Here is a 15,051-nt window from a genome sequence, read left to right as displayed (position 1 = left end):
TCCAAACAGTGACGACTCCATCTACATCCTTCTCTCAGATGCATTATACCATCTTTTAACCAATCATCCCAACTCTCTTTCTCTCTTCCTCATATGTGGTGATTTAAATTGTCACCATGCCAATTGGCTGGAAGTTAGTACCTCTCTCACTACGCATGCCATTTCTGCAAAGGACCTCTGTGACTCCATGGGACTGACTCAATCTGTAAACGTTCCCACCTGGAGTCCTCTTCGTCTTCCGGTTCTCGATCCGGTTTCATTTTTAAAACATTCCTTTTACCTTTTGACAATAATAATTGCTATTTCCCTCAAACAACAACAATAATAATAATACATGGAACCAGAAATGTCTCAAGTGGATGAAAGCCACAACAACGGAAGTGACGAATCCGTAACAATAGGTCATAGTACCTGAGATGATGATGATGATGATGATGATGATGATGATGATGGTGGTGGTACCTATCCATTCTGTGCTTATTATAAATCCTGTCTGTAAATATTATTAGCTCGTTTTGTGGTTATTACTTATCCTCTCTGTACTTATTACTCACTGTTTCTGGACTTATTACTTGCCTTTTCTCTTCCCTTTACAAATGTAATCTTTACTTATTGTTTACCCATTCTGAATATATTACGAACCCATTGTATAATTATTAATAACTCATTCTGTAGTTATTATTAACCTTGTCTACGTAACTACATGTGTGCATTTTAGCAAAAAAAAATTCCCCATCATCCAAAAGCGAACAAATCAGTTTAATTGCCCATTTATTAATAAGGTGACAAAGGACACTTTGGTTGTGCCCTTGGTATCTGTGACTTTGGAAAACTTGGGATTGTTCATGGCTACTGAAGACCTGAGATTACTAATTAATTGTCTCTGAATACTAGGCTTAGAAAATGTACCATTATGCCTTGTTTATATTATTAACAAAGGAATAATAAAGACCTTGTTGCTGCACCGGTCGTAGGAGGCCATTGCTGAAAAGACTTGCTGTGGAGTGATGTGCAGATGCATTGGCCCACCAGGATCCAGTGGTCCACAAGGATCAACAGGCAAAACGGTGAGTTCCGACTTGCATTAGTAGGGTGACTGAAAAAGTACCAGCCAATCAAATAGTCTCATTGCCGATTGGGGAATCATGAGGGCATTATGTAGATGCATATCCCAAAGGCAACAGGCAGATAGCAAAGCACACTGCCCTGCGGGCATGTTTTCCCCGTGAATGAGCATATTTACCCCATAAGTGCGCTCGTCCCCAAGAGCGCGTTTGTCCCCAAGAGCACATTTGTCCCCAGAGTGCGTTTGTCCCCAAGAGCGCGTTTGTCCCCAAGAGCACATTTGTCCGCAAGAGCACATTTGTCCCCAGAGTGCGTTTGTCCCCAAGAGCACGTTTGTCCCCAAGAGCACGTTTGTCCCCAAGAGCGCGTTTGTCCCCAAGAGCGCGTTTGTCCCCAAGAGCGCGTTTGTCCCCAGAGTGCGTTTGTCCCCAGAGTGCGTTTGTCCCCAGAGTGCGTTTGTCCCCAGAGTGCGTTTGTCCCCAGAGTGCGTTTGTCCCCAGAGTGCGTTTGTCCCCAGAGTGCGTTTGTCCCCAGAGTGCGTTTGCCCCCAGAGTGCGTTTGCCCCCAGAGTGCGTTTGCCCCCAGAGTGCGTTTGTCCCCAGAGTGCGTTTGTCCCCAGAGTGCGTTTGTCCCCAGAGTGCGTTTGTCCCCAGAGTGCGTTTGTCCCCAGAGTGCGTTTGTCCCCAGAGTGCGTTTGTCCCCAGAGTGCGTTTGTCCCCAGAGTGCGTTTGTCCCCAGAGTGCGTTTGTCCCCAGAGTGCGTTTGTCCCCAGAGTGCGTTTGTCCCTAGAGTGCGTTTGTCCCCAGAGTGCGTTTGTCCCCAGAGTGCGTTTGTCCCCAGAGTGCGTTTGTCCCCAGAGTGCGTTTGTCCCCAGAGTGCGTTTGTCCCCAGAGTGCGTTTGTCCCCAGAGTGCGTTTGTCCCCAGAGTGCGTTTGTCCCCAGAGTGCGTTTGGCCCCAGAGTGCGTTTGGCCCCAGAGTGCGTTTGTCCCCAGAGTGCGTTTGGCCCCAGAGTGCGTTTGTCCCCAAGAGCGCGTTTGTCCCCAAAGAGCACGTTTGTCCCCAAGAGCGCGTTTGTCCCCAAGAGCGCGTTTGTCCCCAGAATGCGTTTGTCCCCAGAGTGCGTTTGTCCCCAGAGTGCGTTTGTCCCCAGAGTGCGTTTGTCCCCAAGAGCGCGTTTGTCCCCAAGAGCGCGTTTGTCCACAGAGCGCGTTTGTCCCCAAGAGTGCGTTTGTCCCCAGAGTGCGTTTGTCCCCAAGAGCGCGTTTGTCCACAGAGCGCGTTTGTCCCCAAGAGTGCGTTTGTCCCCAGAGTGCGTTTGTCCCCAAGAGCGCGTTTGTCTGCAGAGGACGTTTGTCCCCAAGAGCATGTTTGTCCGCAGAGGACGTTTGTTCGCGGGGGTACGTTTATCCCCGAGAGCGCGTCTGTGCCCAAGAGTGCGTTTGGCCCCGACAGAGCGCGTTTGAGATAACGCATTGGTCTTGACAGCAATCATTCTAATCAATAATTTCTAGGTTGATTAAATGGAATGTGTTATTTGACATTTGCAGGAGCAGTTATAATTTGACATGTTGCAGATTAGATTTTTATTTCATATAAAATGAAGAAGTTTTTCATTAAATCATTTTTTCCACCACAGGGCAATCCTGGAGTTCCTGGTTTTAAAGGTCACATGGGGGAATATGGCTCAGTGGTGAGTGAGTAATACCATCTAATTTCCTTTGTCTTTATTACTCAATACCGAATGTCTACAATATTAGGTGAAACTGGCATGGGTAAAAAGCCAAATCCTTCAGTTGTTTTTTTTTCTACCAGGGTGAAACTCGTGGAAGAGCAAGGTTAAATTGTCAGTGGGGTACCAGAGCAACAGTTGGGCACAACCAGCAATGGGATAAAGGAACAGGGAAGAGAGAGACAGAGAACAGAAAGAGAAAGAGAAAGAAACAGAGAAAGAGACAAAGACAGACAAACAATAAGAAATTTTCCTTGGATTTAAACTCACATTTATCTGGAAATAGACACACATGCCCTGGATTTAGACACACATTTCCCTGGAATTAGACACACATTTCCCTGGATTTAGACACACATTTCCCTGGAATTAGACACACATTTCCCTGGAATTAGACACACATTTCCCTGGAATTAGACACACATTTCCCTGGATTTAGACACACATTTCCCTGGATTTAGACACACATTTCCCTGGAATTAGACACACATTTCCCTGGAATTAGACACACATTTCCCTGGAATTAGACACACATTTCCCTGGAATTAGACACATTTCCCTGGAATTAGACACACATTTCCCTGGATTTAGACACATTTCCCTTGATTTAGACACACATTTCACTGGATTTAGACACACTTTTCCCTGGATTTAGACACATTCTTCCAGATTAAAACTCTAATTTCCCTGGATTTAGAATCATATTTCCCTGCCTTTAAACTCACATTCCCTGTATTTAAACTTGCATTTCCCTGGATTTAAACTCGCATTCCCCTGGATTTAAACTCGCATTCCCTGGATTTAAACTCTCATTTCCTTGTATTTAAACTCGCATTTACCTGGATTTAAACTCACTTTTCCCTGGAATTAAAGACATTTCCCTGGATTTAACCTTACATTTCCCTGGATTTATACTCACATTTCCCTGGATTTATACTCACATTTCCCTGGATTTATACTCACATTTCCCTGGATTTAAACTCGCATTCCCCTGGATTTAAACTCGCATTCCCTGGATTTAAACTCGCATTCCCTGGATTTAAACTCTCATTTCCTTGTATTTGAACTCGCATTTACCTGGATTTAAACTCACTTTTCCCTGGAATTAAAGACATTTCCCTGGATTTAACCTTACATTTCCCTGGATTTATACTCACATTTCCCTGGATTTATACTCACATTTCCCTTGATTTAAACTCACATTTCCCTGAATTTAAACTCGCATTCCCCTGGATTTAAACTCGCATTCCCTGGATTTAAACTCGCATTCCCTGGATTTAAACTCTCATTTCCTTGTATTTGAACTCGCATTTACCTGGATTTAAACTCACTTTTCCCTGGAATTAAAGACATTTCCCTGGATCTAACCTTACATTTCCCTGGATTTATACTCACATTTCCCTGGATTTATACTCACATTTCCCTTGATTTAAACTCACATTTCCATGGAGTTATACTCATATTTCCCTGGATTTATACTCACATTTTCCTGGAATTAAAATCACATTCTCTGGATTTAAACTTGCATTTCCCTGGATTTATACTCACATTTCCCTTGATTTAAACTCACATTTCCCTGAATTTAAACTCACATTTCCCTTGATTTATACTCACATTTCCATGGAGTTATACTCATATTTCCCTGGATTTATACTCACATTTTCCTGGATTTTAACTCACATTCCCTGGATTTAAACTTGCATTTCCCTTGATTTATACTCACATTCCCCTGGATTCAAACTTGCATTTCCCTTGATTTATACTCACATTCCCCTGGATTCAAACTTGCATTTCACTTGATTTATACTCACATTCCCCTGGATTCAAACTTGCATTTCCCTTGATTTATACTCACATTTCCATGGAGTTATACTCATATTTCCCTGGATTTATACTCACATTTTCCTGGATTTTAACTCGCATTCCCTGGATTTAAACTTGCATTTCCCTTGATTTATACTCACATTTCCATGGAGTTATACTCATATTTCCCTGGATTTATACTCACATTTTCCTGGATTTTAACTCGCATTCCCTGGATTTAAACTTGCATTTCCCTTGATTTATACTCACATTTCCATGGAGTTATACTCATATTTCCCTGGATTTATACTCACATTTTCCTGGATTTTAACTCACATTCCCTGGATTTAAACTTGCATTTCCCTTGATTTATACTCACATTCCCCTGGATTCAAACTTGCATTTCCCTTGATTTATACTCACATTTCCATGGAGTTATACTCATATTTCCCTGGATTTATACTCACATTCCCTGGATTTAAACTTGCATTTCCCTTGATTTATACTCACATTCCCCTGGATTCAAACTTGCATTTCCCTTGATTTATACTCACATTCCCCTGGATTCAAACTCACATCCCCTTGGATTCAATCTCACATTTCCCTGGATTTATACTCACATTTCCCTTGATTTGAACTCACATTTCCCTGAATTTAAACTTGCATTTCCCTTGATTTATACTCACATTTCCATGGAGTTATACTCATATTTCCCTGGATTTATACTCACATTTTCCTGGATTTTAACTCACATTCCCTGGATTTAAACTTGCATTTCCCTTGATTTATACTCACATTCCCCTGGATTCAAACTTGCATTTCCCTTGATTTATACTCACATTCCCCTGGATTCAAACTCACATCCCCTTGGATTCAATCTCACATTTCCCTGGATTTATACTCACATTTCCCTTGATTTGAACTCACATTTCCCTGAATTTAAACTCACATTTCCCTTGATTTATACTCACATTTCCATGGAGTTATACTCATATTTCCCTGGATTTATACTCACATTTTCCTGGATTTTAACACACATTCCCTGGATTTAAACTTGCATTTCCCTTGATTTATACTCACATTTCCATGGAGTTATACTCATATTTCCCTGGATTTATACTCACATTTTCCTGGATTTTAACTCACATTCCCTGGATTTAAACTTGCATTTCCCTTGATTTATACTCACATTCCCCTGGATTCAAACTTGCATTTCCCTTGATTTATACTCACATTTCCATGGAGTTATACTCATATTTCCCTGGATTTATACTCACATTTCCATGGAGTTATACTCATATTTCCCTGGATTTATACTCACATTCCCTGGATTTAAACTTGCATTTCCCTTGATTTATACTCACATTCCCCTGGATTCAAACTTGCATTTCCCTTGATTTATACTCACATTCCCCTGGATTCAAACTCACATCCCCTTGGATTCAATCTCACATTTCCCTGGATTTATACTCACATTTCCCTTGATTTGAACTCACATTTCCCTGAATTTAAACTCACATTTCCCTTGATTTATACTCACATTTCCATGGAGTTATACTCATATTTCCCTGGATTTATACTCACATTTTCCTGGATTTTAACACACATTCCCTGGATTTAAACTTGCATTTCCCTTGATTTATACTCACATTTCCATGGAGTTATACTCATATTTCCCTGGATTTATACTCACATTTTCCTGGATTTTAACTCACATTCCCTGGATTTAAACTTGCATTTCCCTTGATTTATACTCACATTTCCATGGAGTTATACTCATATTTCCCTGGATTTATACTCACATTTTCCTGGATTTTAACTCACATTCCCTGGATTTAAACTTGCATTTCCCTTGATTTATACTCACATTCCCCTGGATTCAAACTTGCATTTCCCTTGATTTATACTCACATTTCCATGGAGTTATACTCATATTTCCCTGGATTTATACTCACATTTTCCTGGATTTTAACTCACATTCCCTGGATTTAAACTTGCATTTCCCTTGATTTATACTCACATTCCCCTGGATTTATACTCACATTTCCCTTGATTTGAACTCACATTTCCCTGAATTTAAACTCACATTTCCCTTGATTTATACTCACATTTCCCTGGATTTATACTCACATTTTCCTGGATTTTAACTCACATTCCCTGGATTTAAACTTGCATTTCCCTTGATTTATACTCACATTCCCCTGGATTCAAACTTGCATTTCCCTTGATTTATACTCACATTCCCCTGGATTCAAACTCACATCCCCTTGGATTCAATCTCACATTTCCCTGGATTTATACTCACATTTCCCTTGATTTGAACTCACATTTCCCTGAATTTAAACTCACATTTCCCTTGATTTATACTCACATTTCCATGGAGTTATACTCATATTTCCCTGGATTTATACTCACATTTTCCTGGATTTTAACTCACATTCCCTGGATTTAAACTTGCATTTCCCTTGATTTATACTCACATTCCCCTGGATTCAAACTCACATCCCCTTGGATTCAATCTCACATTTCCCTGGATTTATACTCACATTTCCCTGGATTTATACTCACATTTTCCTGGATTTTAACTCACATTCCCTGGATTTAAACTTGCATTTCCCTTGATTTATACTCACATTTCCCTGAATTTAAACTCACATTTCCCTTGATTTATACTCACATTTCCATGGAGTTATACTCATATTTCCCTGGATTTATACTCACATTTTCCTGGATTTTAACTCACATTCCCTGGATTTAAACTTGCATTTCCCTTGATTTATACTCACATTCCCCTGGATTCAAACTCACATCCCCTTGGATTCAATCTCACATTCCCTGGATTTAAACTTGCATTTCCCTTGATTTATACTCACATTCCCCTGGATTCAAACTCACATCCCCTTGGATTGAATCTCACATTCCCTTGGAATTTTTTGGTATACATAGTCAAGGTTCGTGGAAAAGCTAGAATTAGTACACTGAACGGATGAGGACACATCAGGACAAAGGGAACAGTAGAGAAAGGGGGTAAACACCAACAGCAGAGTTGAAGGCCAAGATAGAGGCCGACTTGGACAAACAGTGGGCGTGGTGAGGAATGAGGGGCAGGAGAGAATGCATGGGGTGGACAAGATGAATACAGAAGGAAACTATCAGGAGACTGGAAATTTGGAAGGAGGAGGGATTGGGGTGGGAGTAGGGGAGGAGGGTCTATGAGGGCAGAAAAGGTCACGGTTTTGAATTGGAGGCGATCTGAGATGGTGGTGAACAGCTATCCTGGAGGGAACAGTGACATTGAACAGGATTTAAATGCACATTCCTCTGGATTTGAACACACATTCCTGGAGTTAAAAAAATTCCTTGGATGTAACATAAATGCAGATTTTCTTTCCTTTTGGGGAAATCCATCCGACATTTCTTCAGCTATTCTTTGCCACGAGTGGTGGATTTACAGTTGGAGGTGAGAGGAAGCAGAAGTGTAGTGGTCGCAGCCCTCCCCATAGACCAAAATATAACTTAAGAATAAAATACAATAAATGCTGATGTACCATCAGGTACCAGGTACCAGCAATAATTATATTTGGCAAAGAGGCCACTGTGATTAAAAGGGTGTGATTATAGGAATTAAACATGCTTTGTAAATGTTTCCTAAATATGTAAATTTACTTTTACGTGTGTGTGTGTGTGTGTGTGTGTGTGTGTGTGTGTGTGTGTGTGTGTGTGTGTGTGTGTGTGTGTGTGTGTGTGTGTGTGTGTGTGTGTGTGTGTGTGTGTGGTGTGTGTGGTGTGTGTGGTGTGTGTGAATATTTTAAATCAACTAGTTAGACTATGCGAGCAAAGGGAGCTACAATTGGCATATTAAAACAGGTTTTTTCTTGAAGATCATAAAACAACACCAAATATAATTAGTGATATACAATATAAATATTGGCAGTCTGTGGATCATGCATTTCTGTTAGGCTGATTAGTTTATGTTTTGTATCCCACTGATAGGCCAGATATGGATTCAGACCTGAACCAAAATTTAATCTGCTTGTCCATGTCACCATAACTCGTCCACAACTTTTATAAACATAAAAAAAAAAAATCAGTGGTTGCTTTGAGATGCAGTGCAGCATGTAGAAAATCAGTTATAAGAAATGGTTTAAATATTAGAATAACAGTTTAATTCAAAGGTAAGTGGGTTGGATATGCTGGGTGGTGGACATGTTATCTTTAAGTAAGGTTTGCATGATTTAAGGTATTGTCATATAATGGAATAATGTGTGATGAGAGTTATGAATACGTGATAATAAATTAAATCTTCGATCAAAACGATTTGAATGGTGACATTACATTGCTGGGTTGACTGACTGCCTCGACGCAAGGTTGTGTATCGATTGATGTGGGCAATCTACTGATGTGGATCCACGACTGAGCTTGTGGATCCTCCATTCGGAAAGGTTCTGGGCTGAAAGGATCGAAACTTTGAGGAAGTACGATGCCCAGGTGATGATCCTGGCCGTTGGGAAATCAGTCAATTGATAAACAAGTTTAGCTTGTTACTTTCAGTACTGTGCAATAAATAAATAGAATTGTGAGGATCAGACATGGGAAAACGAAATGTGTGTGTATGTGTGTGTGAATTAGGGCCATCGATGTATTACGTGTGCAATTATGGTGAGATAAAATGCAAAATATGAAATGAAAAACACGAAATAAAAATTAATTTTTTTTGCATTTTATTTTGCACTTTAAAGTGAATAAATATTTCAGGAAATTGGAGGATTGTATATGAAGTAATGTGTTTTTACATCTTGCTAAAGTGAGTATCAGGGAGGGAGGGGAGCGGCATGTATTTATGAAGTGTGCATTTTGGGGGGTGGGTTTGGGCCTTGGGGGTATGGTTGCAGGTTAGGAAATTCCCATGTATATATGTGTATATATATATATGTATGTATTTATGTATATATGTATATATGTATATATGTATATATACAGTATATGTGTGTGTATATATATATATAAATATGTATATATATAAATATGCATGTGTAATAATTATATGAAAAAGAATCACCTTTAGAGGCCATCTTTTTTCCCCGCAATGCAGGGGTTGGCCTTTTTTTGGGTACCGTGCTCCCCTTTTTGAACCAATGTTTTACGGCCAGATGCCCTTCCTGCCGCCAACCCTGTTAGTTGCCTCTTGTGACACACAGGGAATTACCAGTGAACTGGTACTCAATTTGCCGACCTCGGAAGGATGACAGGCTGAGTCAACCCCCCTGGCGTTAATTTAGCGATCGACCAGGATTCGAACCCAGGATCCCAAGCCGTCACCCTAACCCATAAGCCAACACCAGGCTTCCGTAATAATTATATGAGGAAACGAAAAATAATTCCCCATCTCCAAAGAATGCTTTAACCTAATTATGACCTTGACAATTACTTGCCACCCACCCATTCCCATCCCACACACTACAACTGCAAGGAAATGTTTCTCTATGAAATCAACCGCACTGCCCGTTCTTATGGGTAGTTAGTTCCCTCCACCCACCTCTGCCTAAACATTCCTTGCTGTGTCTGGAATGCAATCTGTTGTTTCGCAAATCTCTGTCTGAAAGCTGATCAGGTTCCAGACTTTGAGTGAGTAACCCCAAATGCAGACATGTCTTGTGAAGTGGTGTGTGTGTGTGTGTGTGTGTGTGTGTGTGTGTGTGTGTGTGTGTGTGTGTGTGTGTGTGTGTGTGTGTGTGTGTGAGAGAGAGAGAGAGACTGACTGTGAGAGAGAGAGAGAGAGAGAGAGAGAGAGAGAGAGAGAGAGAAAGATAAAAAGAAAAAGAAAAAAAAATGAGAGAGAGAATGAATGAATAAGAGAAAGAGAAAAACCCTCCTTGTGAGCATATCTCGCTGCCTCCTTTGTCATGGACTTTGAGGTTTTACACACTTATAACCACTGAGATGCTCAGTAGTGGCACAAGGAAACCACGTGAGCACTTGCGAATGAAGATATTCACCATATACAGTCTCAATACAGCTGTGTCCACCAACAAACAGCACATCACATGAAATGGCTGACATTGCAGATGTTATACTGAAAACAGCAATGAAGTGAACCATACGGTCGATACATTACAATTCCCCCTCAACATTCTCATGGCAATCGCTGCATGGGTTGGATATGGAAATATAACATACTAGAATAAAAACAACAATGTTTTTAGTCAATTGTTTAAAAATTGCAATTGCAATTAAAAATTGCAAAAAGTTGCAGGTCGAGTTGGATTAACCTTTTACAAGGAAAGGCAGATTACAGAGTCCACCCAAGAAGATACAGATCAGCAGGATGAACGACCACTGCTGTGTTAGTTTGCGATGGTTGCATTCGTCACGCAAACTTGCAGGATTGTTTATTTATCCATGCGTATACTCCAAATGCAATCCGAATCTGGTTCTCTTTTGGCAAAGGAAGATGGCTGGCTGCAACCAAAAAGCGCTCAACAACAAGTACAACTGTAAAGCTTCCTTAACGGAGGGTCCTTTGTACCTAACTCTACCTAATATAGGATGTACAGGTACATAGACATTGTATTGGCTAGACCTGAAGTTGTGTGGTCATACCGAACAGCTGGAACGTGTGATGACAAGAGCACCACCTGCATCTTTTTCAGTGAGGAGGAAAACCTTAATCTCACAATGAGGCAGAGCTCAGCTGAACACGAGTGCAGAAAAGTGCAGAAGTACTGACTACCTCAATCAGACAATAACACAACAAACTATACTCTAGAGTCTAGACCAGGGGTCGGCAACCTTAGGCTGGCACGCGGCAGCGTAGTCATTGGCGCACTGGCGAAAGCAGTGCCCTCTCCGCTGCATGCCAAATCACCTATTGAACAGCCATTGGCTGTTGTGCGTGTTGCACTATAACAGTATCCCGGTGTGATTGTGCAGGGTGATGAGGTAGATGGATCAGAGCAGAGTCACCATTCCAATTCCAAATTCTATTACTGGAATAATAATCAAAGATGCACAACATGAGATGCCGGCCTGGCACATTCAAACACAATATTCGCGGCAACAGGATGTGCTGTAAGAACAGTGGTGTTGTTCACAGCAGATGGTCCGAGGCTGCATCTCCACTCATTATTATTATTTGGACTGGTTTCTGAGTTTTAATATTATTAATCATCATTATTCTGAATTGTATAATAATCGCAGATATAAACTAGAACGGGCACTCGGTAGAGCGCATACCTTCGCCGCAGCTACTGTTCTGTACTTTGCATGGGAGTGTAGGGAACAGAACAACAAAAATACGATTTTGACCTTTTCGTGACCTTGACCTTGACCTTTGACCCGATTGCTCCCAAAATCTAATCAAATGTGTCCCGTATAATAACCAATCATCCCACCAAATTTCATGCAATTCGGTTGAATACTTTTTGAGTTATGCGAATAACATACACACACACACACAGACATACAAATAAATACACAGCGATCAAAACATAACCTTCCGCTTTTGCGAAGGTAAACAGGAGATGCAGGCTTGGTGCCTTCTGATATGCCGTTCGCGGCAACCTGAGGTGCTGTAAGAGCGGCTGTGCTGTTAACATCCGGTGGTCAGCGGTTGCATCTCCACTCTTTGTTATCATTCAGGCTGCCTTCTGCGTTTTAATATTGATCTCGTCATTATTTTGAGTTTTTTATGGGGTGGTAGTAAGGAAAATGGGGGTAGTAGTTTTTCTCGTAACACGCGGCCTGTCTTATTAGTCCCCTACCGGTGTACACCGTAGGGGACTATCGGTTTGCACTCCATCCCTCCGTCTGTCAGTCTGTCGATCCGTCAGTCCGTCACGCAAAGAACAGCTTTCCGGACTTTTTTTTCTAAACTCTTAATGCTAATGATTTCAAACTTGGTACATGGTTTCGTCATGACAAGTTACAGATCAAGTTCCAACTTCACGACGTTTCGATCATTTTTGACAAAGTTATGGCACTTTGAACTTTGGGAATTTCCCCAACAGTTTTCCGGACTATAATTTGGAGTGCGGTGAGTCATAATGCTGTCTTCTATGACAGTGCTACCAATGCCGGTAGGGGACATGTATTGCAGTGCAATACTCAGAATGCTTGTTTAGTTTGATTGACGGTACGGCCTCCCGCTCACATTTCCCACAGGAATTGCAGTGAAGCGGTTCAGGTTCGGTAGATGTTCGGTAAATGTTTCTTTAAAATGTTGTTGCTATGCATGTAGCCGATATGGATGGAATAAAATTCCATGTCTGTTGGAAATATTTTTTTGATGTGGTGTCAAAATTAAACTTAATGTTAAACTTAATGTTGATATGGCACACTAATTAACAAGAACATTTCAAACTGGCACTTCATGTCAAAAAGGTTGCTGACCCCTGGTCTAGACGAATAATAAAATGGGGACTAACAATCATGGCTGGAGCATATAGAGGGGAAATATATCATCCTTTACCCATAATGCCAATGCTGCATACAAAGCAGGGGGAATGTTAGTTCTATTGCCAAACATATTCTGTGCTGAAGGAAACATAAAAAGGAAAACTCAAAAAAAAAAAATTATTTCTTATTTTATTTCTTCAACATGGTCAAGGCTGGCAGGATAGTCTAGACCTCGAGAAGATTTTCTCCTTTTTTCTATTTTTTTTCCTATTATCTCTTCTCTATTTATTTTCTAGACCTATTTTGTCCCAGACCGAGAGGAAATGCACACTCCTCTCTGAACGGTCTAGCCTGGGTTTGAATCCCGACCCAGCTATAAACTGCCATCCTGCTGATTCACAGGCCGGGTGATTCGTCAATGCTCAGGGAATTTGGAACTTGTTCAGGGTGCCGGGGATAGCTCGCCTGCATCGGAACGTTGACCCGTCCAGACTTGTAACCCGAGCCAAGAAATTGCTTTAGCAGAACTGACGCTCTGTATAGAGCATGCTACATGAGGATGATGATATGAAAGAGCTAGAACATGGAATGGTCCACAACATAACAGAACAAGAAAAGAGTGAAAAAGGGGTAGGAGGGTGGAGGGACACAAGGGAGGGAGCCTTGGTGGAGGAATGGGCATAAATAAGAATGAGATGAAGGGAAGCAGAAAGATGGAGTATATAGGGGGTGAACAAGCTGCATACAAGCTGAAACACAGCAAGAGAAGGAGAGGAAAACCAAGGATGAAACGGAAATGTCGATTGGAGGAGGCATGCCAAGCGGGTGTGTGTCTGGGGAAAAATATTGGTAGGCCCAAATAGTTGAGGCAGACACACACAATGAAAATAACCAAAAGGGCATGGAAAAGAAATGACAATGAGCGCACAAAACAAACAACAATCGAAACAAACAAAAGGGAACAATAATCGATGGCAAAAGAAAAAAATCTGGAACGATTTACTTAGTTTGGGAAGCAGGTCACTTGAAGTGAAGAGAAGCTGCCACCACTGGAAACTGGAAAAGAAAACACCACTTTAGTTTTGAGGAACAACTAAAAAAAACGAAAAAAAAAACTAGAGATCATGCAACTCAAGAAGCATCACGTTGGTAGCACATCAAATCCACAAATGGCTATCAAAAGACAAAATGAAGGAAATAGCAGAGCACGTCAGACTACAAGCAGTCGGATATCGGATATCGATGACCCCAAAATAAATCGCCGAGCATACAATGAAAACCCAGTCGAAAATGAAAAATGGACATTACCGTGTGCCATGGAATATGCCGGAAAACAGTCCATGGAGATGGCCACCATACGGATGGTGGTGGGACCGCTACGCACTATGAAGCGTCGGGTGACGGTCCCAATGCCGTCCTTTCGAACTGCATCCCATCAAGGGTCCTTTATTCCCAGTGCCCACACATTGAGGGATTCGCTGTCGGCGCACATTGTGGAACATGGCAGCAAACAGAATTTATACCTACCTCAGAATTTTGAGTCAGCTCAGTATTTACCGAATGTTGCTATTAACACGAGGATTAATATTAAACAAGAGTTATTGCATGAAGGGTGGATGCCCAATTTAAATGAACAGAAATGCCTGAAGCACAACAAAGTGCTGCATAAGGAAGATCACTTGCTCATAATAGTTGTACTTAAATATTGGGCAAGTGTATATGTAAATAAATATATGTTATATGATATGATATGTTAACAAGTATATATGTTATGATTTATGGAAGCAAGACATGGGTAATGAACGTAGAGCAGTAACGAAGGCTGGAAAGGGTGGAAATGCGAATGGTTCGGTGGATGTGCGGAGTATCGTTGAGAGAGAGGAAGACAAATGATGAATTGCGAAAAATGATGGGAATAGAGCCTGTGATTGATGCTGTGAAGAGGAACAGGTTGAGATGGTTTGGTCATGTGTTGAGGAAGGACGAAAGTGACTGGTTGAGAAGAGTGATGGAAATGAATGTAGAAGGAAGTCGAGGACGGGGAAGACCGAGAAAGACT

General features: G+C 41.2%; 1 protein-coding gene across 3 annotated transcripts in view; it reads left to right on the top strand.

Moving 5' to 3' along the window:
* Positions 1-15,051, top strand: part of LOC137430769 (collagen alpha-3(VI) chain) — a 205,190-nt gene that overhangs the window by 50,859 nt on the left and 139,280 nt on the right. For all 3 annotated transcript variants that reach the window (XM_078781945.1, XM_078781946.1, XM_078781947.1), the window contains 2 exons: positions 975-1,067; positions 2,703-2,756. In XM_078781945.1, the coding sequence (XP_078638071.1) occupies positions 975-1,067; positions 2,703-2,756 (147 nt within the window). The remainder of the gene's footprint in view (positions 1-974; positions 1,068-2,702; positions 2,757-15,051) is intronic.

This window comes from Myxine glutinosa, chromosome 7 (assembly GCF_964187855.1).
Source record: "Myxine glutinosa chromosome 7, kmMyxGlut1.1, whole genome shotgun sequence".
Lineage (NCBI taxonomy): Eukaryota > Metazoa > Chordata > Myxini > Myxiniformes > Myxinidae > Myxine > Myxine glutinosa.
The sequence above is the reverse complement of the archived record's forward strand: the minus strand, read 5'-3'. Positions and strand labels throughout refer to the sequence as shown.